Below are 27,940 nucleotides of genomic sequence, written 5' to 3'. Positions count from 1 at the left end.
ATGCAGTGTGGTGGCCTGGATGGGGTCCTGGAACAGAAAAAGGACGTGACTGAAAACACTGGTGAAATCTGAACAATGTATGTAGTTTACTTAATAGGAGTGCACCAAGGTTAATCTCTTCGTTTCGACAAGAAGAATGTTCTATAAAATATTAACATTAGGGGAGACGGGACAAGGGGTATTTGGGAACTCTCCGTATTATCTTTGCAACTTTTCTGTAAATCTAAAATTATCCCCAAACAAAACATTTATTTAAAAGTCCAGTAAATTGCTATAATGCAGTTTACTTGAGGTACATACCTGTAGACGTCCATCACAGCATTATTCATGAGGAAAAATCGTAAACTACCTAAACATCTTCTAGTTTTGTTTTTTTTGGTGGTTGTTCCCCCTCCCTCCTTTTGTTTTTAAGGATAAACATGGACATTTTATACATGTGTGTGTGTGTCTGTGGGTGAATGTGCTTGAATACGCATGAAATATTTCTGGATGGATCTGCAGGAAAACAATAGCAGTGGTTTCCAGTGGGTGGGGAAATTGGCTGAGAGACACGGCATAGAGGAGACCTAGCTTTTACTGTGTGCTTTCTGGTACATTTTGAATTTTCACCACGTGCAAATACTTAGAGTAAAGGTCTAAATAATTTTGTAAACCTTCTGTTGCTTAAAAATATTGAAAACCACTGAGCTACACGATCTCTAGGTCTGACCTTTAGTGATTCCGTTATTCCAATACATTTTTTATTAAATAAAAATAAGGGTATTTTAATTACAAAACGTCAAATATTTTTACACAGGTATTAATCTACACCGTCAAGAGTAATGTATCCCTTTGTTTCAGAAATCGACCGTCTCTGTTCCTCTGTCAGCTGGGCTCCAGGAGCCGGAAGCCCCTCTCTGGGATGGAGGGGCTGCTGGGGGCCGGGGGGGGCAGCGAGCATGCTGCGCCTGTGCGGGGTGGGGGGGGGGGGTCAGCTGAGCCCCAGTGGAAGCCGGGAGCCGGGGGTGGGGGGGGTGGGGAGGGAGAGGTGAGGAACCCACACGCCTGCTCCTCTTTCTTCTCCTTTGGGCTGAAAGTGCCAGTCCCTGCCCTCAAAGACTTTTATCAGCTGTTGAGACTGTCAAGTAAAACTAAAGCTCTACGTGTACGCGGCGCTCACGGGGTGGGGCACGAGGGCGGGGAGGGCCTCCTGGGGGAGCAGTCTAGGCGGACGCACAGAGGCCTGAACACCTGTGTCCGGGGCAGGGGATGGCAGGTCGCTTTGTCCTGAAGGTGACGGGGCCTCGGGCCAGGCTGCGGGGTGAGGCCCCAGAGGACAGCTAGATGGTGCCTGTCGGCGCCCCCGGGGGCGGGGAGAACTGCCACCTCCAGGGTTAGGACATCTTGGCGGAGCAGCTCTGGGGAAGAAGCTAAGCACCGAGTCTCGGAAGTGTAGCTTTTCTGGTCACAGCAGAAGCTGCTGTAATAGCGATAGGGCTGCCGACCGTCCCCGGGTTTGGAGCGAAGGAGGCAGATGCTTGGGAAGTCGTCACCGCGTGGAGGAGGGGGAGGTTTGGACGGGGCTGCAGAGGGCAAGCCAGCTGAGGACAGAGGCCTGGGAGCGCCGCGCGGCCAGCGGCGGTGGGATGGGGTTGGGGGAGCAGAGGGCCAGCGGGGGCCGCGCCTGCTGGGACTTTCACGGAGCAAAGCAGGTGACGGTCGTAGCCAAAGAAACACAGGGGAGACACTCTTCCCACCTCAGTGGCTGGGATAAGAACCGGGTTAAAAGACCTTCTGGGGCCAGAAGGAAATCTTCAAATATGCAAACCCTGACCTGCAGGGAGAGAACGTCAGAAGCCCAATCGGGAGCCTACCCGGGGGGTCTGGGCCGCAGCGAAGAGCCATGAACCTGACCCCGGAGAGCCATGAACCTGACCCCGGAGGCCTCGGCAGCATCGGCGCGGAAAACGCCACACCCTCCTGGGAGACAGAGACGCGGCCCAGCGAGACTCCCGCCGCCTCCGGCAGCTCGGGTGGACACGCCGGGGGGACAGGGATCCCAGAGAGCCGGGAGTGGGGGACACGACGACAGCGAGAAGGGGCTCTTCCCCCTTCCTACCAAGGAGACCGTGGGCTCATCGCAGAAGGTCACGCAAGTTTCGAGAACCCTGAGGAACCACAGGTGAGGCGTGTGCCGGTCCAGACGTCGTGGCAGGAACGGGACGGGTCCCATCAGCCCTGTGTCCTCACTGCTCAGGGCGGCCTCTCCTGAACCCCACCCACCTCCCGCCTCCATCTCCAGCTCAAAAACCACCTGTCTTTGTCCGTGTCCGCATCAGGTTACAAGCTCAGTGACGCAGGGACCGGTGTCACGTTCTGGTCCTTCCAGGCGCTGAGTAGATGAGTTGAGTGTGTGGTCAAAGAACAAGGGAACGGCGGCAGCTGACAGCTGGGGCCACGGGGCCGGGGCTGCTCCTGCCCCCACTGTCACCCCAGGGCCCACTGCAAGGGGAGCCTGGGGTCTGAGGCACCGGCTGGCCCTGCAGAGACAGGCTTTGGTGCGATAGACGCTTCGCGCGATGCCACTTCCTCCTGCAGACTCACGAGCTCCGCTTCTCCTCGGCCCCCGGCCCGCGCCCCTCTCCCTGGGAGGCCGGATCCATCCAGGTCAGCAGAGCTGACAGCCAGAAGCACCCTGCTCGCCCATCTGAGCCTTGGCGCGGCGACGCCTTGAAGCTTCCTTCCTCGTGTGTCTGACGGTGAGAAATCGAGCGTGAGGTCCAAGGAAAGGCCACCCCGAGCAAGGGCTTTACAGCCCGGCACAGACGTGACCGTGTCCAGCCCCGTCCAGATGGACAGCTTCACAGACGGGAGGCGTTTCAGACGGGCATTTAAAAGAATTGGTCAGATGATGGGGGCTTGGAGACCTTCTGTAAAATCACGCAGTGCACAAGCTGTTGTAGGAAGTTGAATGGGATTCTGAGCAGTTTCAATTCTTAGCAGCCCCCTTAGAACTTACATCTAAACTTCTCATCTGAAGAGGGAGAGAACCAAGTTGATCACGTCCACACGCCAGTCACTCTGAAAGGCTGGGCCAGGCTGTCGGTGAAGTTCAAGCGCTCGTCAGCTTCCAAGCTGTGATCAGAACGCCAACAGAGACTCAGGCAGCATTTTATAGATGTAAAATATTTTATTTGTAAATGGTGATCTTCTAAATCTGTGTCCACAAATTCCAAAACCCATAACACTCTGTATACTTCAAAAAATTCAATTTTTGCCAACATTAGATACTATTATACAGAACAGAAAACAAAACGAAAACCCGGTAGGACAAATACTGGTAGGATGTCAGAATATTGTACAAGAGAAGAAAAATATTCAAGAAACAAATTTCATACAGCTATTTATCAAGAGAAAAATATATACAATTGATTTATTCTGTAAGATAAAAATACACCATGCCATATACATGACAAGTTGAGAACTGCGTCACTGAATATACCAACAGCTTTACAGTCCACTTGAATTGTGCACACAGAAACTTCATTTTATACTTAGCCTGTGAAGTGTCAGTACCAGAATCTTAAGTACAAAATAAAAAGCTAACCTGGTTCAAAATGCTGATTAAGTTTCTACAAGCAAACACAAAACAGTGTGTTTTTTTTATTAAAGAAATGTAAACAAACAGTTCATACAAACACAGTTGAAAATTACATCTTCCAAAACCCTACTGCCGGGGTCCTGCAGCTGCAAGCATGGTCACATCTCTCCTTTTTTTTTTTCCTTTTTCAAATTTTTGTGTTAAATAGAAGACTAGAGAGTTAGATTAGAGTTCCTGCTACATGATCCTAGTATGTTTACATGATTCTTTGTGGCTTGAAACAAAGTTCTAATCAAAACTACTTCTGCTGAAGAAAAATTCAGCCTCCATTTGGGGGTATTTTTAAGCAGTTATTCACAGTTATCACAAATTGTAAGCACAAAAAAACCTGACTGAAGAAGTAGGGATGCAACAATATAATATGAAAAAATCAGTTTAAATTACCAAAACGGCTATAAAAGTTGTAGTCATAGCATACACTCTGTTCTATGAGAAGTAAGGTGTATAAAACAATTAAGTACTAACAGACCGTAGTTTCCAAAAAACCCCAAACACTCTAGGTTGAAATTTTGGTTATTACATAATTATAATGGCATATTTAATAACAAAATTATATTGTAACATCCCTATGAACATTTTATAAGCACCCGAGCTGCTGCAGAGCCTGGTAGCATTTGGTCAATAACTATTTTTATACTGTATTTTTTCTCAAAATATTTACATATTTGTACAAAGTAACAGGGTTTGTTAGTTTTGCAGGTAACAGCAGCAGCTTGGCTTTCTTCTAACTTTTATTTAAAAATAGCTTCATTCACTTATTCAATAATAAATACAAAAAGTTTCTCTTATTTTACAGAAATCAAAAACTACAATAAACTGACTCATGGAATCAAGTATTTAAATGTATTTTAGTGCAAGTTATTATCCCTTAGCTCTATCCCTAAGGAAGTCATTCAGTACATTCCTTGTTCAGTGGTGTCTACTTTATTTAAAAACTTTTAAATTAGAGGGCCTGCCCCTTTTTCAGATAAGGCGGTGGCCAGCACTTTGGACGTCTCCCTTTCGCTGGTGATTTCAGTCTTACATTCACAGGAAGGCCTCTGCCCTGGGGTGGGGCAGGGCGGCCATCGGCTCTTGCCCCAGTAAAAGTTTCTCCTTAGTGAGACTAAAGAAGCATAACGAAACAAAACCCACCCTCAAAAAGAAAAAAGAAAGAAAAGAAAAAGAAAAAAAAAGTGCTGGACCATTCTGTAATTCTTTAACCTCAGCAACTTCAGGAAAGTTGCCTCGGTCGGCTTTCTCCTGGTGCTCCTCTAACCTAAAGCACGGAGGAAATCAGGACTCCCAGAAGCTAGTTTCCAAAAAGTCACAAAACAGAAAACAAAAACATCTTTCCGTCTGCGAAATTCAAATGCTGTGTTGAATCGCTCCTTCCTAGGGACGAGCCGCCCTCTGAGACAGCGGGGAATGCATCAGTTCATCCACTTCCGGCAGTTCACGGCGCCACAGTGACAGGGGATCTTGTGCTGGTCGTCCTCAAAGTCAAACTTATAGTCATAGCAAAGCTGCCCACAGCAAAGACACAGTGTGAGAAAGGCCTCCCTCTGCCTGCTGCGCACAGCCAGCCCACAGACGGACGGAATTAAAGGAAGCCCTGACGCGTCGAGGGGCCGTGGGACTCGGGTGGGGAGGTGGGGGGACCTCAAAAGGAAGCCGCGGAGCTGCCGGCCGTGCTCTTCCGGGGGATCCCGCGGGGCCCGAGGCAAGCGGGAGGCACTGTTCTGGGGCCAAGCCGGAGGCGGCGAGGGCAGCCGGTGCGTTTCCACACCGCGCACCGCGGTGCCGGGCCCGCCGCTCTGGGTGGGACAAGCCCCCCATCCCCGGGCCCAGGGGGCGTCCCCTGCCCCTTTCTTGCCAGACGGGGCAACGAGATGGGCAGAGGTGAGTCGCTCTTGCCTGCGAACATCCTTCTCCATCTTTCCTCACGTACAAGAATATTTAAAAGACGTTGCTCTATTTAGGCGCAACCGCATTATCGGTAACATCTCAGATCAACCCCGCTGTCAAGGTGGACGGGAGTCTGCGTGATTCCCAAGGTGGAAGCCTCACCCCGGGGCCCCGACCCCTGAGAAACCTGACACGGCCAAGGTCCCTGTGATTCAGATACCCCGGGACACTATTTGCAAAGACTTCCCTTCTGCACCGGAAGGGAACACACCGGTATTTACTGAGTTCTTACAGGAACTCCATGAGGAACTGTTTCTCCTTGTGTGTAAGGTGAGGTACAGGCTGGAGGGCTTAGCGCGGCCCACTCGGAGCGGCGTGAGCAGGGCCTGGGGCTGCCGAGCCTCCATCCGTCCCCACGCCGTGACACCACCCTGGGGTCCTCACAGACTTTCTCTAATTTACTCAAGTTGGTGAGATGTGCAAAATAGGCCTCGGGTCAATTCTTGATTTAAAAAACAGCACATTCCAAAAAGATGACCAAAAAATACAAGTATAACCTCACAGCTCTGTTCACGTAGGGCTGGGGGCTCAAACCCAGTAAAGAGCCTCAGGCGCCTCCCCCCCTGCACAGGGGAGGCTCCCCACGGAACCCGCACCGCGTGGCAGCCGCTTCCCAGGACACCCCGATCCCAGGCACGGAGCGCACCTCGAAACGCGTGCTCGCCACGACTGTGACAAAGTCAGGAAACGTAAACAAGGCGGTCAAGACTAATAACAATCCTAACAGGCGACGTGCTGGGCCAAAGTAATCCGTGGGGCAAGGGAAAGAACACCTAACGAGACAGCAAGAATCTGTTGGTAGAAAAGCCTGTAAGCCTGTACTGGCCCTGAGTGTGAGGAGGAGCCACGGGGACCCCCGGGGCACCCCCAGATTTGCCGCCTACAGCCTCAGGGTGACCTCACGTGAGCCACGATGACCCCGGGGACCACGAGGCACCAACCCCGTGACATTCCCGGCCATGAGCTCGACGACGGGCGTCATTTTAAAGAGAGGGTCACCAAGCCAAACAGACAGCGTGGGGGTCGAGGGGGGCCCGTCCACACGAGCGGGGCGTGGGACCTGCAGGACAAAGACTGTCGGACTGAGACCTGCAGGGTGGCAGAGGCCGACCTTCCGGGAGGAGGGCTTTGCTGGCAGCGCAGGACTGGGCACCGCCGAGCCGATCACGTGTACAGGGGAGTCGGGCACTGCCCACAGGGAGAGGGGCGCACAGATGTGAGCCCTGCGCTTACCTCTTCTCCCTTCTGGATCCGCCGACTGGAGCTGATGATGATTTTGTGTCCTCGCTCGAAAGTCACCACCTCAGCCACGCAGTTAGGTGCGCACGAATGGTTGATATACCTGCAAGCCACCGTTTCAGAAACTACTTACTATAAGACTTCGGAAGAAGCTTTAAAAAAAAAAACCTTTCAGCTCACAGGAAAAACTTTTTCTAATTACATTTCTATCTGTCCATTAATAGAATATACACATTTTTTTTTTTTTTGGCTGCGCGGCTTGTGGGATCTCAGTTCCCCGACCAGGGTCTGAACCTGAGGCCCTGGCAGTGAAAGCGGAGAGTCTTAACCACGGGACCGCCAGGGAAGTCCCAAACATACAATTTTAAACAGAAATCCTCTCTGTGACTCCGAGGCCACCGTGAGCCCGCGGACCCACCGCGCCTCCCGCTCACCTGGCAGGCCCTCCCGTGAGCGTGGCGTCGATCACGTGGTCGCTATCCATGCGGAACATGTACACGCCTCGGTTCTGAAAGAGAAGGAGGTCAGGAGCCCCTCTGCGTGCCCGTCCCCGTGAGCGGGCGAGGCTGGACGTGCGGGGACAACACGCCAGCCCGTCAGGCGGCGTCTACAAGCTGTGAACGGAACCAACACGTCGGCAGGTGGCCTGTGAAGCCAGGCGCGTCAATCCAGCCACATCCTCGCAGACAGTAAGACCGACGGAAAAGACAGGAGGAAAATACAAACATATCCAGACGTGGCGCTGTTCGACACTGCACTTCCACCAGCATGACGGTCAGATCCGGCCCTGCACCGCGGCTGTCAGACGGCACAGGAGGGGTGCTGCGCTCACCTGGGACTCGTAAAGCTTCTCCTTTCTGTTGGCGACTTCGTTCCGGATGATGGTCCCGATGTACTCGATGACCATGGTGTGCTTCTCGATGTCCCGAGCAGCGTACAGGCCCAGCCCCTGAGGAAACGCACGTGTACACACCTCAGAACCACTTGGCTTCCACGGGCAACTGGCCTGCAGCCTCTTTCACACAAAGGTACCACCCTTGGGTCACGGCAGAAGCCACACTGAAGACCCCACCTGAACTCACGTGACCTTTTCACTGACCACACTCTCACCTGAACCCTGAATGCTGGACAATCTTTTCACCTAAAGCGATGATATCACTACCTTGTTTTTGTATCTTTTTGACACTAAACTCTCAGCGCTGACTGGCTGAGCGCTTCTTCTATCTGGCTGTCTTGTCTTGTACGTAATGTCACTCCCAGATCCCACCAACTCAACAGGCTAATGGCTTCTGCTATTTATTTTATCCCACCATTTCTAAAAGGACTTGACATAACAATAAGCTTACAGAACAGAAGGAGGGCTAACTATAAAGGATTATTATAATCTGAGTTTCTGCATTCTCAGCTAAAACTGACCAGATCCCCACCAGACACGGTCCTCACCAAGCACCACCTGGGAGCACACAGTACGGGGTGTGCTGTTGTTAGAAATTTTGGTATATGAATTGAATTAACTTCTGAAAAAAACCACTTATGCAATTTATCTGTTCAATTCCAGATGAGACTCAGAGCTGAACAAACTAGAGCACACAGAAAGAATCTGTATGGAGATGAATACAGTTTGGTATAAGAGACGAGAAGCTCAGTGGAAATGAACAGAGAATCCAAATAGACCCAGGCACATGTGAAAACTTAATGTACAGTAGTTTGGTAGTACTAAAATTCTGTTTAATATGGATGGGTCATATACATTATTAGGTTGGCCAAAAAGTTCGTTTGGGTTTTTCCACAAATCTTACAGAAAAACCCCAACGAACTTTTTGGCCAACCCAATACTAAATGGTGCTTCCACAACTGGTTGTTCAATGGAAAAAAAAATAAATTTGTCTTAAACATAAAGAATAAAATTCCTGAAAGAAAAAACATCTAAGAAAGTACATACGCAACCCACAGTCTTAACCAGGAATAGAAGCTACAGAAAATTATACGTTTGACTATATAAAAATTAAAACTCTTAAAGGAAAAAACATACCACACTTTCTGGTAGGTATTTTCCCCTACAAAACATCCTTTGCCTAATAGTACAAGTTCTTATAAACTGCAAAACGGACAAATGCAGCTCACAGAAGAGCAGACCCAAATGGCAAACACGAAAAGTTGCAACTGGGGTGACATTGTCGGTCTACGCTTAATAGGCTGGCAAAAATACAAAAGGGTGGTAACGCTACCAAAGGGAAAACAAGAAAAATAGTCTCATACACTGCAGGAAGAAGTGGGCAATTACAGCCCTTCTGCTAAAATGAAAAGTACATGTACTTCTAACACAGAAATCTCACTTTGGGGCCTACACACCACTGACGTGAAGTTACCAATACATGGGGATATTTGTACAAGGTACTGATGGGAACACTGTTTGTTGTGGGAAAAACCCTAAGCAAAATACAGGCTCGTCAGCAGTGGAATGGCTTCCTTACTTACAGTTCATCAACATCACGGAGCATCACAGAGCCATTTATTAAAGAGAATGAATCAGAGCTACCTCAGCTGTTCTAGAGGGGTGTAGATATCAGCGAGAAAAGGAAGATGCAGAAGAGTGTAGATAAGACAACCCCCCTTTTCCATATGCACACAGGTGTGCACCAGTGTTCAGATAGCAGCAGGGAAAAGACACAGGACACTTACTGGGTCGTGAACATGATTACCTGGGAGGTGGATGGAATGGAGGAAGAAAAAAGGGCCCCAAACATCAGAAACTCTCAAAAACGCTTCGGGTTAAAGATGACAGACCGAACACAGGTAGTTAAGAAACCCTTAACATGACGTAAGGGAGCAAAACCAAGACAGAAGACCAGGAATGGTCAGAGTGAACGAGCTGTTTGGGAACATTTTAAACGGGGAAGTAACTGAGCGGAGGAGGACGACAACACCGCCACGAGTGGAATCTTTTGAGGCTCCATTTCTGAGGCAACAGCGAAAAGACCAGAAAGATCCTGCACTCGTGATATGAAAACAAGGTACCAGATCAAAAGATCAAGGGCAGAAAGCGCAGCCAGCAGACAAAGTAGAAGCAGCTCAGAATGAGGACAAGGAACCCAGAAACAAGGCCACAGCAGCAGGTTAGACCTGAGACAGAAGTCTTCTCTGGCGGCACCAGAACCATTGCGGGCCCTGCCTCAGGGGCCAGATTCAGTAAGGCTGGGGACCCCAAACCCGCACATCCCCAGGTGATGCCCGTGCTGATGGTCTGGGGTCCACACTGTGAGATCCCGGGTCTCAGGGATCTAATATTTGTGTACAGAGAGAAACAGAGGTAGGAATCTGCAAAAGAATTAATACAAAAACATTTCTCAGACTGATGGCCACACTACTTCAGGCTGAAAGGGCTCATCAGTGGGGAAAGCAATAAATAAAAATGACCCTAACCCAGGCCCATTTTGGTAAAAATTCGAAATATCAAGAATCAAGAGAAGATCCTAAAAGTTTCTATAGAAAGAAGAACGTGAATGAATACAGACAATGTGTCAATCAGCTTTATACCTGAAGGGACCACCCTGGCTTCTGAGGGGACGGCGGGAGGGGAGGGGCCAGGGAGGCCTGCACCGGCGCCTGCAGGTGAGACGGGTGGTTGGAACAGGGGGTGGATCTGAGGGAGCTCTTCAGGGAGGAAAAAAGGCAGCAGAAACTGATGCTGCTTTGGGTCTGGTGTAATGAGGCCAACGCACTCAAGCAGTAGATGGTGACACACTGCTCAGCGATATGCAGAGCCTGGAGGGTGGTCAGCCTTCGAGACGGAGGACGCTGGCAGTGCGAGAGCTCGTAACTCCATCCTGGGCCTCCAAGGGGAGATGCCGCACAGACATTTGTTTCTTCCAGAAGTGTGACCACAGGTGAAAATTTACATGCTTAGCCTAGAGATGGCTTTACCTGTAAGGTGTTCCACCATCTATCCATCAGAAACTACATGATGATTTCGTGAAGAGAAGGCTTCTGAAACTGGGCACCTTTTGAAACTATTTTCGTTTGTACTTTTCACAAGTGCCTTGAAAGAGCCCTAGTGAGCGCGCCGCGGATCCCGCGTGTGGAAGATACAGCGCTCCCCGCATCCCGTGAGCTCCCATCAAGACGCACAGAGAGGGCGTCCAGAAGCTGCCCTTCCACGCGGGGGAGTAAAGCATCTGCCCTCCAAGACCGCGGACGGAGCGGCCGGCGCCCCGGGCTGACGGGGTTTCTCTCCCTGCGGCCCGCGGTCTCCTGTCCCCTGTGCCGGACGCCAGCGCCCTCCCAGCCCACCTCCCCTCCTCCCAGAAGCCAAGCCCCACTCACCTGAATCCGAGACCGGGCCAGGTACACATTGGACTTCCACTCGGTTTTCATCTTGCGGTACTGGGACGACTTGGAGTGGACGAACTGCTTGCTGTAAGGTGCGCTCAGCTCCCCGGTGACGGTGCTCTGAAACGACTTGGAGGCACTGGTGCTGTTCAGGGTGTGAGGCCTGCAGGCGACGGCGCGCCGACGGGGACACAAAGGGAGACCGGAGACACCTCTGAGGGGCCCGGATGGTTCCAGTTCTCACCAACGGCGCACGCGGGGAAAGCCGCCTAGCTGGCGCGGCCGCACACACACAGCCAGAGGCAGCAGGGTTTGTAAGCAGCAGACAGATCAAGCACAGAAAACCCCTAAGAGGCCTGGAAACCCTGGGCTGTACTATGTGAAGTTAAAACAAAATACCTTAACACAAACCTCTTGACATGGGCACTCATTTTAGGTTCAGAACGGGCACAACCTGTGGGGTTGACGGCCAGGGGCAGCTCCATGAGAGGGTTCCGGCCGTACCGGAAGGTGTAGTTTTCACACGCCTCAACCCCAGGGAGCTGGAAAGAAGCAAAATAAACGAAACATTAACTCACCTGATCAAGACTACAGGCAATCTTGAGCCGGCCAAAGAATGGCCCGACTTGAATTCCATGAAAATAACTTGTCAACATTTTCAAAATGTTGGGAACAAGAGGCTCTTTCAAGCCATGTTAACAGAAGCAGGATGCTCTCAGGACCTGACTATGTATGATGCGCTTACCTCCCTCGGGGGCCTGGGAGTACAGCTGGTAACTTAGGTTAACTCCTAAAACCATTCGTGTTAAAGGTCTTTTCTAGAATATGTTTCTTGTGGACACTGTCCTCTGGAGACACGACAGATGCACATCATTTAGGCAGGGCTCCACCAAAGGAAGCAACTGGGTACAGTACTCAGCGGCTTTCGGGGTGTCCGCTGCTTCTCTGAAGAAAACCCATCAGTGACTTGTTTCTTGAAAACAATACCTTACAATCATGCAGTTTTCCAAAAGCGCTGTGTGTAGACTCATTGGCACACGTGCGTGTAACAAGCAGGCATCAGACAGTAAGGGCTCCTGAAATCCAACTGCGCTCTGGTGACCAACCCTGGGCCCCGGGCAGGAAAGTGGCCATTAAACGCTGGGCGCTGAGCCTGGTGAGCTGCCCGACCGAGTGAGCACGGAGACACCTACGACTACCGATGCCTCGTTTTCTTTCAGAGCGGCAGGAGTTCACCCCCGACAAAACCACTACCTTGAAGTGTTGTGAGAGTGACAGCCCTGTGTTAAGTAAGGTGCGTCGTGCGACAGGGGGTGGCTCTCCGGCCTCGGCCCCGGCACTCACTGATTCTGCGATCCGCGCCACCGCAGAGACGGTCAAGCCGAAGAGATCCTCCCCTTTTAAGTAGGCTGGGAAGAGCTGCAGCATTTCCGACTCTTTTCTCACACATGCCACAGGCTCCAAAATCTTATCCCAAACACCTACGTATGGACAAAAAGACATTTTTTTAATGACAAACTTGCTCTTAGCGAAACAGAGAGGAAAACAGGATACAGTATAAAAACAAGAACGAAACGAAGACCAACCACTCACGAAGGCTTACCAGATCCAAGTAAAGCCCGTGGGCAGTGATCTAACAAGCCTGGTGTATTACCTGCTTGTCGGATGGCAGTAGTTTTAAAGACTTTATGAAGTTTGGGGGAAAAGAATATGTTACATTAAGGAAATTAAACAGTAGAAGTGGAAAAGAAAGTTAAATATAACTGAAATTCGTACAAGTAGTTAACTCACTTTCATGCTGGCCAAGCAGCATATTAGATTTTCAAATGATTAATCCAATTAAGTAGTATCTGTAGATATATCCTTTCCTCTCAGAGTTAAATTAAAATATGAAATTGATATTTTCATTGGAATTATCTTTAGAGCATTTTCATACTTTTAAAAAAGAAACTGCTAAACTTGAAAAAGAAAAAAAAAGCAGTTCTGCAGCACTTTCTACATCAATAAAAATGACAATCTAGGCTTAACCCTAGAGGCTGAAATTAAGTGTCTCATTTCTGGCTCTAAATCTGTTTAATATCTGATGCTCCTGAGATAAGACAATATGGCTTTAAATATGGTTCCCATCTTCTAGGTGACATTAACAAAGAGGGTCCCCAATGTAAGTGACAGGCAACCTTTATCTGCAAATCATTCTCCTATTTATTTTATAAACTCTGTTGGAATATATATTCTGATTTAGAGTAATTCTAGCAAGTGTTTAGAAAAAGACAGCAAGGTATGACAATACAAAGAAGTTAAGACTTGCATTTGCAAATGAAGAATCCACACCTGTTGTGATAAAAATATGAAACAGACGTGAGAAAAACCACAGAAATACTGACATAAAACATTCATGTAGCCGAACGCTGGAGCGACTGGCTCGGCGGAGCCTGCAGGCGGGGCCTCACCTTTGGGGGAGGTGTCACTTAAGACGAGATCTTCGTGGCCCTGCTCCACGACTCTGATGACGAACATGGGGCGCCCATCCTTCTCCTCGATGGAGCACAGGTAGCGACAGCGGCGGTTGGCGTGGCGCGTGCTCCAGTACAGCCGGCTGGCCTCGTAGCCCACAGGGAAGAGCGCTTTGGGAGAGTGGAACGCTTGCATCTGCTGGGGAAGCAGCTGGCCGATCGTGTGGAAGATGAGGCTTCCCACACGGAAGGTGTGGTCGCGCTCTCCCCGCTGCACGATGCTGGCGATCTGTCGTACCTCATCACGCTGCACGTAGACCCTCCTGAAGACGGCAAAGTAACTTAATTCCTGCTCGTGGATTCCCTTTGGTTTGTGCATGGGACAAAGCATAGTTTTATCTTTAAAAAACATGCATTGTGCTTTAATGGCGCAAGTAAAGTGATAAATGTTGGTGCATCGAAATCTGTGACACCCGCTGGTGGCCCCCATCTTATGGCAGAAGACACATTTCATCTGCAGGCCTCTCCTCAGGGCCAGCTCCACGTTTATTAAGGCACCAGCCTGGGTCTCGTACACCTCCGTGGACCACAGGGCACAGTTCAAGTGGACCCACAGGTCCAAGTCGAGGTTGAGCAGCCTCGCTGGTCCATCTGTCAACCCGTCGCCTTCTTCGTGACAGAAACAACACTTGCGATAGTCTTTGGGCACAGGATCGGGTTTCAGGGAAGTGCCCAGTTTCTTCAGAAAGTCATCGATTTCCTCTTCGCAGGGGGGTGTGACGGTCCCCTTGGGGACCACAATGTGGATGCTCCACTTCTTCCACTTCATCCCTCTCCACTTTTTAGTGATCGGCCGACAGTCTTCAAACCCACCGTGGACAGTTCGTAGCCGAGGCTTTAACTTGACCGTTACCTTAAGCTCATCTGGCTTTGCCTCCACTTTGGCTGCTTCAAAAGCAGGAGGGAAAGTGATGGGCGGTGAGGCTGGGGGCGAAGCTTGTTCCTGGAGCTGCGGCAGACAGCGCACGTCGAGAGTGGAGATGTTGTTACTGTACTGATGAAACGCTCTGGAAGGCGTCTCTTTTGTGGGCGAGTGTGGCAATGAAGGAACGGATTCCTGCACAAAAAAAAGAAACACGAGAAAGAGTAATTCCAAAGCCCCCAGGGCAATTCTTGCTACAACAAGAAGCCAAGCAGCAGGGTTCCAACAGCAGGGTGTCTGGCTCTGGCTCTGTAAGTGAGAGGTGAGGACAGGCGCACAGCGGAGGTCGATGGTGCTTGCGTCTCGACAGAGAGAGAGCGTGTTCTCTGCAAAGCCTGAACTCTGGAGAGTATTCTGCTCTTAAGACTTTTCATGTGACAGGAGCTAATTTAATTTACAAGATGGAACAGTTTTTTGTTAAACCAAATAAGAACTCTGGACCATAATTTTCTACGAGCTCGTCCCACCCTCTGAAATTCCTGTTTGTTAATCTTAGGCTTAATTAATTGGCATAAGTGAAAGATGGGGAAGAAGTCCCCTGTCAACAAAACAAATCATATTTAACTTTTCTCAGAGGCTGCCCGGTCCCCATCCAACTGCTGAAAGGGCTGAGCTGAGACAGAAGTTCCATTAGTTTCTTTTTAGACACAAAGTGTCGTCATAACCAAATCAACAGCAAACCCACAGGCTTCCCTCTTCTCATGCACTCCACCCTACACAGCTCTGAAAAAAGACGCGCCTCACAGAAAATCCAGAAGCAGGCAGACACTTGCACACGGACTCAAGAAATTATGTGGTGGAAAAAAAATTCCTTCTCTCATCTAGGCTGATATATTTTAAAGTATAAATTTATTTGGCAAGTAGCCTGAATTTTATTACACTGGACGCTACTGCCTTTTTAAAAAAATAAGAGTCTCCAGAACATTCTTCTGAGAAAGACGCAAGAGCAGTGATGTGGAGGGAGGAGAGAATGACTATCACAGCACGGGAAAAACTTCCTTCAGCGCAAACGGTTAAAAACGTATCGTCCACATCAGCTACACACACAAAGATACACTTAAATCACACAAAAAACAAACAGACCTTTTCCAACCTGGCACAAGACGGATACTTTTCCCCCAAAATACATGAATAGACCTGAACTGTGGTTGTGAACAGGTTTTCCCATTGGGACAAGATCACTGAAGCAATACTTTATAGTTGTGATTAAATTATTTGTAATTAAATAAGTAAAATTACAGATTTTAATAGTAGTGTTTTATTCAATTCTGAACTTTTAAGACGTAGTTCAAATCCGCCCACTCTTGTTGAATAAGCTGACGTTACTTAGTTTGCAGTGACAGCTGGACCGACCACTCCTCCCCAAGCCGGGGAGCCTCCACTCAGACTCCCCGGGGGGAGCTCTGGGTGCGGGAAGCGGACACACCCCCAAAACACAGGCGTCACTCAACGCAGACTGCTGACCGAAACTGTCCCCATCTTACCTTGCTTTCTGAGGTTTTTGCTTGTGCAGCTGATGAATAGAGAATAAAGCAGTTATTACTACAGAAGACAATGTCCTTCTCCGCTCTGCTCGAGCTGTCTCGGGAACCCTGAAAAGCAAAGAGAAAGGTGTGGGGAGCTCGACAAGTCGGGATCTAATGAGAACAAGATCTGCACGGGGCTGGGTCTGTTCTGTTCAAACTGAAAGCAGCAATTCTAAAAGTAGTAAAAAGGTAACTACGAGCCAGTATTTAGCATATAATAATTTAGCCACAGAGAAACTACATTTGCAGAAATAAACTTTACTTTCCATATTTCACCGTTTAAAAATACGCGGCTCGGGCTTCCCTGGTGGTGCAGTGGTTGAGAATCTGCCTGCCAATGCAGGGGACACGGGTTCGAGCCCTGGTCTGGGAAGATACCACATGCCACGGAGCAACTAGGCCCGTGAGCCACAATTACTGAGCCTGCGCGTCTGGAGCCTGTGCTCCGCAACAGGAGAGGCCGCGATAATGGGAGGCCTGCGCACCGCGATGAAGAGTGGCCCCGACTTGCCACAACTAGAGAAAGCCCTCGCACAGAAACGAAGACCCAACACAGCCATAAATAAATAAATAAATAAAAATTAAACTTTAAAAAAAAAAAAAAAAAAAAATACGCGGCTCTCATCGGACCCCCTGAACAGGCTGCTGTAGCTACTTGGTTTTAAGCTCAAGCACATGAAACATGCTGATGGCGACCTCTGGGGGAGGCGTCTGTGGAGCCCCAGAAGCGACTCCTCCTGACGCAGGAGCGGGCGCTGCCCAGGCACGGCGGGGGCGGGCGGGGAGCCGGGGGTCAGGGAAGGGACGTGCGAGTACCTTGCTCACAAAGGCCGGGTCTCTGGCCGGCTTCCTCACGCCGTGGCCCAGAACGACGACATGACAGTGGCAGCACCACTGTGGCCTGAGAGCCGCACTTTCTGTGACACCGTGACTAGTGCCCGTGCACCCAGAAAGGCCTAAAGACAAAAGACGTTCATTAGCGACTAAAGCTGACCACTAACAAAGGCGGTCCAGGGTGTAAAGCTGTACTGCATCGATTGACTGCAGTATGGTTCATTTAATTTACCACACGCTAGTCTTCAGTAATTAATAAACATCTTATTTTCTAAGCAATGGTTACGGGGCATCTATTACGTGCATGACACTGGGGTACAAAGAAAGGAAGCTATTCTCACACGGCTGGGACAACATGCTGGGCTGTGAGAAGTGCGGAGGGAAACCGGGACGCGCGGAGGGTCGTCTCCAGTCTCAGTGCAAAGTGAGTCGGGGGAGAGAGAATACTTTTGCTCCAGGGTGAAGAGGGTACGAAATCTCTTATGAAAGATGAAGAGGTATGTGAACGAGAGTCTTCAATGAGCGTGATTTGGAAAGGCGAAGAGGGATGAAGAAGTTCCAGGGCCAAGATAAAAATGCGAGCAAGGACGCAGACTGGAAAGCGTGTGAAAATCTCAGAGCACATCGCTCGCGTGGCCATGAAGGCAGAAGGGAGAAGCAGGGAGAAAGCAAGGGTGACAGAGCAGCCAGAGGCTGAGAGTTCAAACCCAACATGAGCAACTGTCAGCGTGGCTCAAGGGCGAGACGTGGGGAGAGGCTGGGCTCTAACAGCAGGTGAGGACGGAGATAAGACAGCCAAGAAACTGGTGAGCAAAGAGGCGGGGAGAGCGGGGTGAGGGTGAGGCCAGACCAGGAAGACGGGGAGGGAAGGGACGCCACACAGGTGTGAGGAACGGGCCCACCTTTCAGTGATGGGGAAGGTGTGAGCGCACCTACAGAAGAGAGGGGCCCCGGAGATGCCGCAGAAGGAAAGGGAACAGGAACACGGGCAGAGGTGGCGGCCTCATCTGCACAGTGTGACACAGCGCTAAGTAGGAGGGGAGGCTCGGGGCGCAGGAGAACAAACGCGGCTCAAGGGTAAGCAGGTCTCAAGGGTAAGCAGGTCTCAAGGGTAAGCAGGTCTCAAGGGTAAGCAGGTCGGAGAGCGCCTGCTTCAAACGCCTCGTGGCTGACAAGAGGGTGTGACGTAGGCCCCAGGCACTAAAGGTCCAGTCACGCCTCAGAAGACAGAACCCGGGGGGGGGGGTTAAGTCACCAAGGACTGAGTGCCAACACGTGACCTCTTATTCCCTTAAAATCAAAGCGAGATCTTAAAGAGAAGCGGTGTAACTTTTGAATCAAGAATGAATCTGGGGTTAACAAAATGTAAACCAGCTCACCATTGCTTGCTGGAGGGAAGGGCACAGTAGGCTGCTTCAGGTGGTAAGAGCTGGCTAGTCTGGGAGGGTTTGCAGATCCTGGTGGAGGCCCACGAAGAAATAAACGCTGTCGATACTCCAAACCTGGGTTTACTCTGTGGCTACTGACCAAACCCATGGATGGAACATCTGGAGCATTACTAACCTCGTAGCTGTTAGGAATCCGAACGTGGAGGAGGTCGGAAAATGCAGCCACAACACTGCTAATGTTCTAAAACAAAATTGCAAATGCTGCATTACCCACCCATAAGGCAACAGAGTACCACTGAAGAAAAAGTCACATTAGGATAAATGCTATCTGCATGGTGCGTACACCTCAAGCAAATCCAACCATTTTTATTTAGACTTAAGAGTCTCGGCGGGGAAAAAGGGTTTTAATGGGCCAATACCCAAACAAAGCTTCCATATACAGAAATCCTCATACAGGGATTCCAATTAATGTTAAATATCTGAGAGAACATTAAACTATTTTAGACATTTTAATTCAAGGAATGAGTTATAAACCTTGTCCTGGTTTTTACAGCTGGTCAGAAGCTTCCTTCAGGCGGACTCTCCCAGCTCTGGGCAGAAGTCTGACACAGTCCACGAGAACTTGCCACTGTTACGTTCTGCGGGTGACCAAGATGCCCCGTCAATGGCCTATGAGTCTGGTGGCCAGCGAAACGTCATCAAGAAGTAAGACTTTAAAAAAATCCTCAGCCATGCACTAGTGCTTGATATGAGCAGCTGCTACCTGAACATAGTGCTTCTGGAAAACTTTCACTGTGGACAAAGTTCTTCACTGCTTAATTTTCTACGTGTAAACAGTTATCAACTCTCTGAAGAGTTCTCTACGATATACATTCTTTAGTAAAAAAATGAGATCTCTGACTTCGACTTGCCCTTTTTGTCTTGACTGAGGCTGAGATCAATTTCTAGTACTCACGGCAGCGCAGATGTCTGAAGGGACTGCTGAGCCAAGCCCTAACTTTAATCTTTATCCGCGGTGACCCAGCTGTACGTGTCACTGGGAGCCACCTGACACTCCTTCAGAAATGGGTAATATTCTACAACGTCCAACAGCCAGTCCATCTTTACCTCAGCAGCTGTAGGATGCAGAGTGATTGCCACAGATATGAGACCCGATCGGGGACCATTTGGTGATGAACCAAAAGGTGACGTGAAAAATAAAGTGCCCGGCTCAGTTTTGATGTCATTCCTTCTAGATTCCAACCCTTAAAAAAGGAAGGATGAGTTGAGTGTTAACAGCTTTTCTACACGTTCACATTAGCCAACCCTCCCAACCGCACGGCGCCCCCTACCTTTCCCGGTGCTGCTCGGTAGGATTGGGATGATGGGCGACGGCACGGGCTCTGGAGGCTCCTCTTTGACCAGGGACAGGTCTGGGTATCTGCTCACTTCCATCCCGACCACACTCTCAGGAGAGGATGAGGGCACAACACTGTCAGGGGTGTCCCGGTCACCCCCGTGGTCCTGTATCCTGGGAGCAGAATAAACACACATCAGCGGGTGCAAGGCCGCCGCTGGGGGCTCCCCACACCAGCCCAGCCCTGTCTACGTGTGTGACCTTTGGACAGTGGCAACAAGCTGAGAAGCCAAAGATTCAGCTCAGGGCCAGACAGGACATCTCTTGGGAAAAAAATAAGAAGTATTTTTCACTATCAAGTAATTTACATGGTATGTTTCCTTCTGACTAAAGCTTTAGCATCCAAGTTTAAAGACCTGCCAAAGGAGGAAGACGTTGAGATTATAACACAGCATAGAAAGAATGGATACTCACACCTTTGCAAAGCTCCAGATCACTGAGACTAGGGAACACTCCTGTGGCTGAAAAAGGAAAGAGCAGTCCACCACACACCCAGGCACGCGTGCACAGAACTCTCCTGTGGCTGCTGTTTACTTACAGTGGCAAGACGGAAAAAACCTGGCCATTATGGCTTCACAGGCCTTCATTTTTCTTAACTGATAAAGTGAAGTGAAAAAAGGAAGAGACTGGTCTAGTCCAAGAAGCTAAAGGTTACCAAGGCAAATGGGGCTGTAGGGTGAGTGTGGTCTTGGGCTAAACGTGGTACGGCAGCTCGAGAACCTGGGGTCTCACACCGCCCACCCCACCCCACAGGAGACGCTGCCAGGCTGAAGGAACACTGTGAGAAGCAGCATTAACAGGAGACCCAAGAGAGGCTTCCAAGGAGCCCCTGTGGAACCCAGGAGTGGGCCCCAGACACGCGCACCCAGGAGGCCACCTCCCACAGCTGCTCCTGAGTGACAACTCCGGCATACATCTAGCGGTAAGGTCCAGGAGAGACAAAGAGCTGGGTTCTAACTCTGGACAAGTTACTTCCCCTTGGTCCGCAGTCTTCTCATTTATACAGTAAAGGGTCTTAGTCAAATGACGTCTTATCAAAGAGAGGGTGGTTAGCAGATTTTCCAAGAAGAGAGAATAATTTGATGAGCTATATAAGAACCTCCCCCCCCCGGATCTAAATGGCTGGGTTGTGACTATCTACTAGGAGAAGCTGATGTTCCCTAATCAGAATCCTGGGGCTAAAGAACTGACACAAACAGGTTACAAACTGTGGACAGGACAGCCCTTAAATTCTCTTCCACAAAAGCATGCTCTGCTCTGTGACTGTCGCTCTTTTATTTTGACATCTGCAAACATCAATAAACCCAGTAAATCACATTAACAGCTTATAAAGGACAATGATCTTTGAAATATTTTGCATGGAGAGTCCCAATGCCTTGATGTCTATTCGATCATTATTACTTGTTGAACCTCCTGTATCATATGAGATTTCTAAAGTGCACAAATGAATTCTTTTTAATAGTAAGAATGTTTTATAAACTTTCAATTCTGAAGAAAATTATTCACCAAATTTCACCTTTTAAGTGTTTTTACATGCTTTTCCTACAGACATTATGCTATATACAAACACATATACATTTTTTAATAAACGAAATAACTAAAAAATACTTGAGAAAAAGGAACTTCTACCTTAATTCCTCCTGATTATTATGAGGCGGTGTTGGGAGTGAAGCAGGAACGTCCACTGTCTTTGGGCCTTGAGCAATCGCTCTGGCCAACAAGTCATCGTGCGGTCTGAACGGCAGGTGAAATGGTTTAGGTCCTAGGCTTTTGGTAACTGGAAGAGCAAAAACGCAAAATCATAAGTCAGTCAAAACTGGTAATGGGTAAACTTTACAATCCGACTGCCATTTCACCACACACAGCCGGCAAACTCCTCAAAGGTACAAGACTTGGAGGCTTGGCATCCTACCTTCATGACTCACTAATACTCCAGCTTTTCCAGCAAGTTCTTCAGTTGTTGCAAAACCATTTGCCATCTTCGGACAAGCCATAGGAGGTGGTGTAGGAGGAAGAGAGGCAGGGGGTGTTGGAGGATTACTTAAATTATTCTGCTGCAGGAGACCAAAAAATTTTAAATTATATGCTACTGAGCAAATATGCCACGACCTTGCTAAAACTTAGTTCTGTGAATTTTCAGCACAGGGAGGCAAGGTACAGAAATGTAATCAGAGGCACCTTCATTCCTAAAATGCACACCAAGAAGAAAAAGAAACGTACAGGCCAGGAGGCATTTCAGTGGAACAAATACCCATAATCCTCTGGACATACCACCCACGGGCTCACTTTCCCCAGCTTGAGTACTTAGCTTTGAAATTAAGAAGCAAATTTATACTGTGCCTGATTTGATTCTATACAACTCTTTTCAAGTTTCACTGTTAAAGCCAGTGAAGGATAGCTTTAAAATTTGACCAATAAATTGTAGAGAGTTCTCAAAAAATTCCTTTATTAAATTAAGATATGCCCCAGTTCTATCAAAAACTTGAGAATTTAAGATCCTAATCCATAACTGCAACTTGTATCTTAGATATTAGAATCTGGATTGTCTAAAATCTCAGAAAGAAGCAAAAGGAGTAGCAATAATAACTAAATGGACTGAACCTTAACAAATGTAGTTTCCCCCCAAACATTTCTCCCTGCTTAACGTCTGTCACCAATTTGTCATTGATTCATTGACTAGTCTCTCAGGGACTGCTGGAATCTACCAATAATACCGTGCAAATCAAGTGCAAGGTAAAATTACAAATCTTGCAAAGATCTAGGATTTCTGAAGATGATGAAGTTGCGTGGAGAACAGCTTGCATCAGAAGAGAAGGCATTTACAAGAGTTAGGAGAGGTTCTAACTGAAGAGAAAAGCCAACAACGATAATAAATGGAATATCACAAGAGAATGATTTTAATACTAAAGAAGAGAAGCCCTCAGAAAAACTGATGATACTCTCAAATATTTCTGCAAAAAAGATCACTTTACACAAGTCAGATGTGAAGTAAAGAGTATCTAATGAGCCTATCATACAACTTTGTTAAAAAAATATTACCAAAAGATAAACTTGGTTCAGTTTGATATTATTTTTGCAGCCTAAGAATTAATGCACAGGTGCAATTAGTACCTAAATTATTAGACAAAATACATTTTTAGGTGTTTTCATTGTATTTTTCAGGGTAAATTCCTAACTACATTTTTTACTCTATTTACTATGAATTTGGAGTCATCTTAAGAGTTAATAAAGATTATAGGAAAATAAATATTTTCCCTACCATAGAAATATACAATGGATGTTTTTTCACAATTTGTATTCTGACCTATACAAAAATTTCAAATGTTCATATTGGAAACACTTTACCTGGTAAAATTTTAACCTTTTAGTTGAACTAGAGTTTAAATGGAACTTGGAAGATTAGATAGATGTAAACTAGATGGAAAAACAAGACAAGCTCTACCAATTCTGATATGGCATCCAAAGAGGAAGCAAGGTAACACCTTGGCAAAGAAACATACCTTGTAGATCAACTGAGAATAGTAATCCGAAACCCCTTCAAGGGTAGCACTGCCAAAAGTTCCTAGAAGTCGATTCCCACTATTAAACTGGCCACTGCCGTAAGGAAGAAAGTGGGCAAAGTTCACTCCAATGACTGGTTCCATTAGAGGGAGCAGAGAGAGCTGCTATTGAAAAACACATTTAAGAGTAATGTACACGATAAACAAAACAAGTGTTTCTCAATTTTTCTAAGACCCAAGGCAACTTAGTCAAATAAGGCTTGAGAAAAATAAGACTTAAAAATTTCAAGTATCAAAATGCTGGAATAAGTGAGAGAGACTATAGAATCTTTGAGATATACTTAAAAATGAGCCTTTTTCTCATCTGTCTTAAAGGGATGCTGCCAGGCTTCTAACAAGAAAAACACCTTCCTTATCTTCGCTCAGCAAGAATCAGGGCTGAACTGAGGCTAGGTGCCCCCAATGGCACTCTTCAGCAGCTGTCTCCCACCTTCTGTAACAGCCACAAAGGTGTAAGAATGCACTCTACTAGGGGGAGAGACCAATGCCTGTGTTTCTTTGCATCCGGAGTCACAAGTAACGTGGACAGAATTTTTCTTGGTGCTGAGGCTGCTCCCTTTGAACATAAGTAAATCTTGACCAGCGCCAACCAATCCATCTATTTTACTAAAATTCTGGGGTGCCAACAGGATAAGGTGCAAGTTTGCTTGCAAATAGGAAATCTATTAGGTTGCTTGTTGAGATGTCTTTTACCCCTTAACTCTCTACTTTTGGGAAAGTTTCAGTTTAACAGGGTTGAAAAAGCATCTGATGTCTCACTTCCTTGAATTTTTAAAGGGGCTGCTCCAAAAGACTCACCTGCTTCAGGTGGGTAAAGGTGTCGGTGGTAGAGAACATCGCTTGTTTCTCCTCTTCTTCCTTTTTCCTTTTCTTCGACCGAGGTGCTGCCTTCTCTCCGGTCCTCTGAGTCCTTTTGCTTCGCTGTTTCTTGGTTTCACTTCCTCCATCTGTTTTTGGCAACTGGCTGTTGCCACATCCAAAACCACCTTGCACTTGAGCCCCCAAAGTTTGCTAATGTAATTGGAAAGGTTAAGAAATAAGTGAACTGTCCACACGCTTGAATTCCAGTTCCTGCTAATCCAGTTCCATCCTAAGACACAACATTCCTAACGTGGGTACCCAAAGTTAAGGAGGGAAAATGGTGGCATCAAATGGCCTGTTTTCTGAAAACAGCATCCCTTTTTTGAAACATGATTCTCAAGTATGGAAATCAGTAAGCTGCAAAGCTTGAGGAGAGAGCAGAACTCTTAAGTGTGGCTATTCTCCCTTTCAGAGGAAGCTTTACTCCTCAGGCCTGCCCATACTTGTGCCAGTGACAGCCCGGAGCTCCTTATTCCTGCCCACTGGCGGCTGTGGAGGAAGGGGTGCTCTAAGCTAGATGGCTGTGGTGGTCTCTGCATGGTGGTCTTGGGGCCTTATTTGGGCTCCCCTTAGGAATGGGTGAAATACAAGGTATGCGGGCACCATTGCTAAGCTCCAGAAAAGCTTCACAGCCTATGCATCTCAGTTGAGAGGAACAGCTAGCCTCAGAGATCACTAAAAACAAACAACATTGTTCATTCAAATTAGTTCATGGTCATACATTTGACTGAATAATAACTGCTACATACTTAAAAATAAAAGAGGACCTATATGATAGCAAATAAGCCTTTTCTTTAACTTTTGTCTCTATGGCTAAGAACAAACCAGTCCTTAAAGAGGTTTTTTAAGGGTAGTACTATCAATACTTAAAAATATGGGACTATTTTTAGGGGCCATTATTTCTAAACTTGACAGCTATACTTTGCTATAGGCAACTAGAGTTGCTAAACTTATTTTAATGTGCTCTGCATTGACTCTTTGAGGGTTTGCAGATTATAGTTTCCATTTATATATATCTAAATGACTTACAGCACGGATGGCAAAGTTGTTCTGTAAAAGGCCAAAGAGTAAATATAGTTACTCAACTCTCTGCCCTGGTACTGCAAAATCAACCACAGACAATTCATAAACTAATGAGCTAGGCTATGGTCTAATAAGATGTTTTAAATTCATGGACACTGAACCTTGAATTTCATATAATTTTCACATGTTGTGAAACACTACTCTGTTTCGGATTTTCTTCAACCATGAAAAAGTGTAAAAACCATTGCTGGCTCGTACAAGAAAGAGGGGATACGGAAGCAGGAACACAGCGCCCATCCCAGGGCTAGATCGGTGCTTCTCAAACGGTGGTCCCCAGAGCAGCAGAATGAGCGCCACCTAGGATGGTTAGAAACGCACGTTCTCTGGTCCCACCCCGGACCTACTGAACCCAAACCTTTAACAAGCCCTCCAGGTGATTCTGACACATTAAAGTTCAGAGAACCCTGGCCTAGAGCTATGCCTCTCATGTCCATATGAACGCGAATCACCTGGGACCTTGTTGAAAAGCACCTTCTGACTGGTCCACCTGTGCTGGGGGCACAACATCCCGTTTCCTAAAAAGCTCCCGGGTAAGGTTGAGGCTGCCAACCCTCCAGGACTGCACTGTGAGAAGCACAGAGCAGGGCCTGAGCACTTCTGACTGGCTTATAAGAGAAGAACAACCCAGCCGCTTAGTAGGCGTGCAGCAGGGTCAGGCACTCTAAGTGCCTAACAGACTTCGCCAATCCCCACAACCACCCTGAAGAGCAGCTGGTACTACAGTTCAAAGAATACTTTTAATTACAGAAGAACACAAAAGATTAAAAACCATCCAAAAGTTTGCCTGAGATAGGAACAGTTCACATTTTAATGTACTTGTTTTCGATCTTTTATCTATGCCTACATATATTTTGTTAAAAACACAATGAATCACACTCAATATTCTTTTATTCTGGTGGTTGCCTTTTAAACTTGACATGTGGTTTGTTCCCCGTGACATTAAACATTCATGCATAACAAATGTTAATGGCTGCAAAAAATCTGTATATTCAGATATAGATATACAGAAACAATAATCCAATCAATAACTACAGTAGTGGATTTAGGTTGTTTTCTCTCATTTTTATCTATTAGTAAAGATAAAGTCATTCATTAGCTATTCATGTGGTCACACCTTTGCACATATTAGAATTTTACATTCCTCTTGTAAAATTCCTAGATATGTCATTGGTAGTCATGGGTATGCACCACCTTTTATTCATATCACAAGCACAAGGTGTACTCTAATTCCTTTAATCCCTGTGGCAACCCAGTAACAGGGAGCATTATTAATCCTGTTTTACAGATGAGGAAACTGAGGCACAGAAAGCCTGACCTGCCCAGGCTGCACGCTGGAAAGAGGTGAAACATGGATTTGACACAAGCTGAGTGATGTGAGCTCTCAAAGCCCCCCAAGGCTTTACCCCTACACTACAACTAATGCCACCTTATGTGTGAGAAAACACATGTCCTCAGCATGGAGGAAAAACTGGGCCTGTCCAGCTACTGCCACAACAATTCTGCCTTAAGTGTGACTAGAAAGTAGGTGAATTTCATCATTTGTCAAATGGGAATAATAATTGTGCCTGCCGTACCTCAGGGCAAGCGCTGAGCTCAGTGTAACCCCTAGAATGTAACCACATTACCCCTAGTAATCCAGGGCCCCCGCCCCTTGCTGCCCTCCCAGATGGTTATGAGAACATGTGACAGTCCAAACATTTATACATATACTAATTGACCTCATCCCTTTTTCTATCATAACACCCAATATAAATATTTTTTTACATATAATCACCAGTATTAGGACCTAACTCCACCGAGTACCAACTATGTGGTATTGAGATAGAAAGGCATAGAGACAGAAAGGTGCTCAGGACGCCGTCTGCACCCTTCAAGGAGCCGTCTATGCTCAGTGGTACTAGAGAAACTGCTATGCAAGCACCCGGGCATTCACTTATGTGAGACTGGCTGAGCGGAGTAAGGTATCTGGGGAAGACGATTCCAGAACTGAGTCTTCAAAGATACAGATATTGGCCAGATGTAAAAAAAAAAAAAAAGAAGGGAGAGCAGAGCAGGCAGAAACAGCAGCGTATGGCCATATATGGAAGGGTAAAATCAGAAAGACACTCAGGGCCTGCAAGTAGCCCGGTATTCCTAGGGGCAGAGGATGCAATGGACAAAGAAGCTAGAGATCAGGCCTATTTGCTGATGACAAATATGACTGAAAACGTTATCACCACCAAAATTTACAAAAATTACATGACTCTGTGGGGTTACCACTCAACCTCTACTGAATCGGACAAATAAAACAAAGAGTAAGCCAAGACTTGCAAAACAAATGGCTTCACTAACAATCCTAAAACTGCAAATTTGGACAACTAAATATAGCGCTCCACCTCATTCAATTAAAAAAATGAAAAATTTAAAATCTAATTTGAGAAGCACTACAGGGAAAGCTTTATGAACACAATAGCCATATGGTAGTGTAGCATGTGAAAGATAAGACAAGTTAGCCGATTCCTACAACCTAGAAAACCCGGGTTTGGGAAGTATGTCAAGGAAGTTCACTGAAATGCAGGAGATCGAATCTTGTAAAGGTATATTTACAACAAAGTTCTTCATACAAATGAAAAAACAAAAGCAAATCCAATGTTTTATAACTTAAAAAGGGGACTTCCCTGGTGGCACAGTGGTTGAGAATCCGCCTGCCAATGCAGGGGACA

At 47.3% G+C, this 27,940-nt stretch overlaps 1 protein-coding gene across 21 annotated transcripts in view; it reads right to left on the bottom strand.

Moving 5' to 3' along the window:
• Positions 1-3,187: 3,187 nt before the first annotated feature.
• KMT2C (lysine methyltransferase 2C) overlaps positions 3,188-27,940 on the bottom strand; it is a 279,179-nt gene continuing 254,426 nt past the window's right edge. For 10 of the 21 annotated variants that reach the window (XM_059932968.1, XM_059932969.1, XM_059932978.1 and 7 more), the window contains 17 exons: positions 24,093-24,305; positions 23,235-23,399; positions 21,647-21,788; positions 21,364-21,511; positions 19,670-19,848; positions 19,446-19,582; positions 18,330-18,579; positions 16,933-17,072; positions 16,075-16,182; positions 13,606-14,725; positions 12,500-12,636; positions 11,567-11,697; positions 11,150-11,369; positions 7,659-7,775; positions 7,261-7,334; positions 6,821-6,929; positions 3,188-5,145 (listed from right to left, as the gene is read on the bottom strand). In XM_059932968.1, the coding sequence (XP_059788951.1) occupies positions 5,053-5,145; positions 6,821-6,929; positions 7,261-7,334; positions 7,659-7,775; positions 11,150-11,369; positions 11,567-11,697; positions 12,500-12,636; positions 13,606-14,725; positions 16,075-16,182; positions 16,933-17,072; positions 18,330-18,579; positions 19,446-19,582; positions 19,670-19,848; positions 21,364-21,511; positions 21,647-21,788; positions 23,235-23,399; positions 24,093-24,305 (3,483 nt within the window). In that variant the 3' untranslated portion in view covers positions 3,188-5,052. Of the gene's footprint in view, positions 5,146-6,820; positions 6,930-7,260; positions 7,335-7,658; positions 7,776-11,149; positions 11,370-11,554; positions 11,698-12,499; positions 12,637-13,605; positions 14,726-16,074; positions 16,183-16,932; positions 17,073-18,329; positions 18,580-19,445; positions 19,583-19,669; positions 19,849-19,921; positions 20,196-21,363; positions 21,512-21,646; positions 21,789-23,234; positions 23,400-24,092; positions 24,306-27,940 lie in introns of those variants that run through there. The other 11 variants (XM_059932977.1, XM_059932988.1, XM_059932984.1 and 8 more) reach the window with 9 other exon arrangements.

Source organism: Balaenoptera ricei, chromosome 9 (genome assembly GCF_028023285.1).
Source record: "Balaenoptera ricei isolate mBalRic1 chromosome 9, mBalRic1.hap2, whole genome shotgun sequence".
Taxonomy (NCBI): domain Eukaryota; kingdom Metazoa; phylum Chordata; class Mammalia; order Artiodactyla; family Balaenopteridae; genus Balaenoptera; species Balaenoptera ricei.
This window is presented reverse-complemented; position numbering and strand designations above follow the sequence as displayed.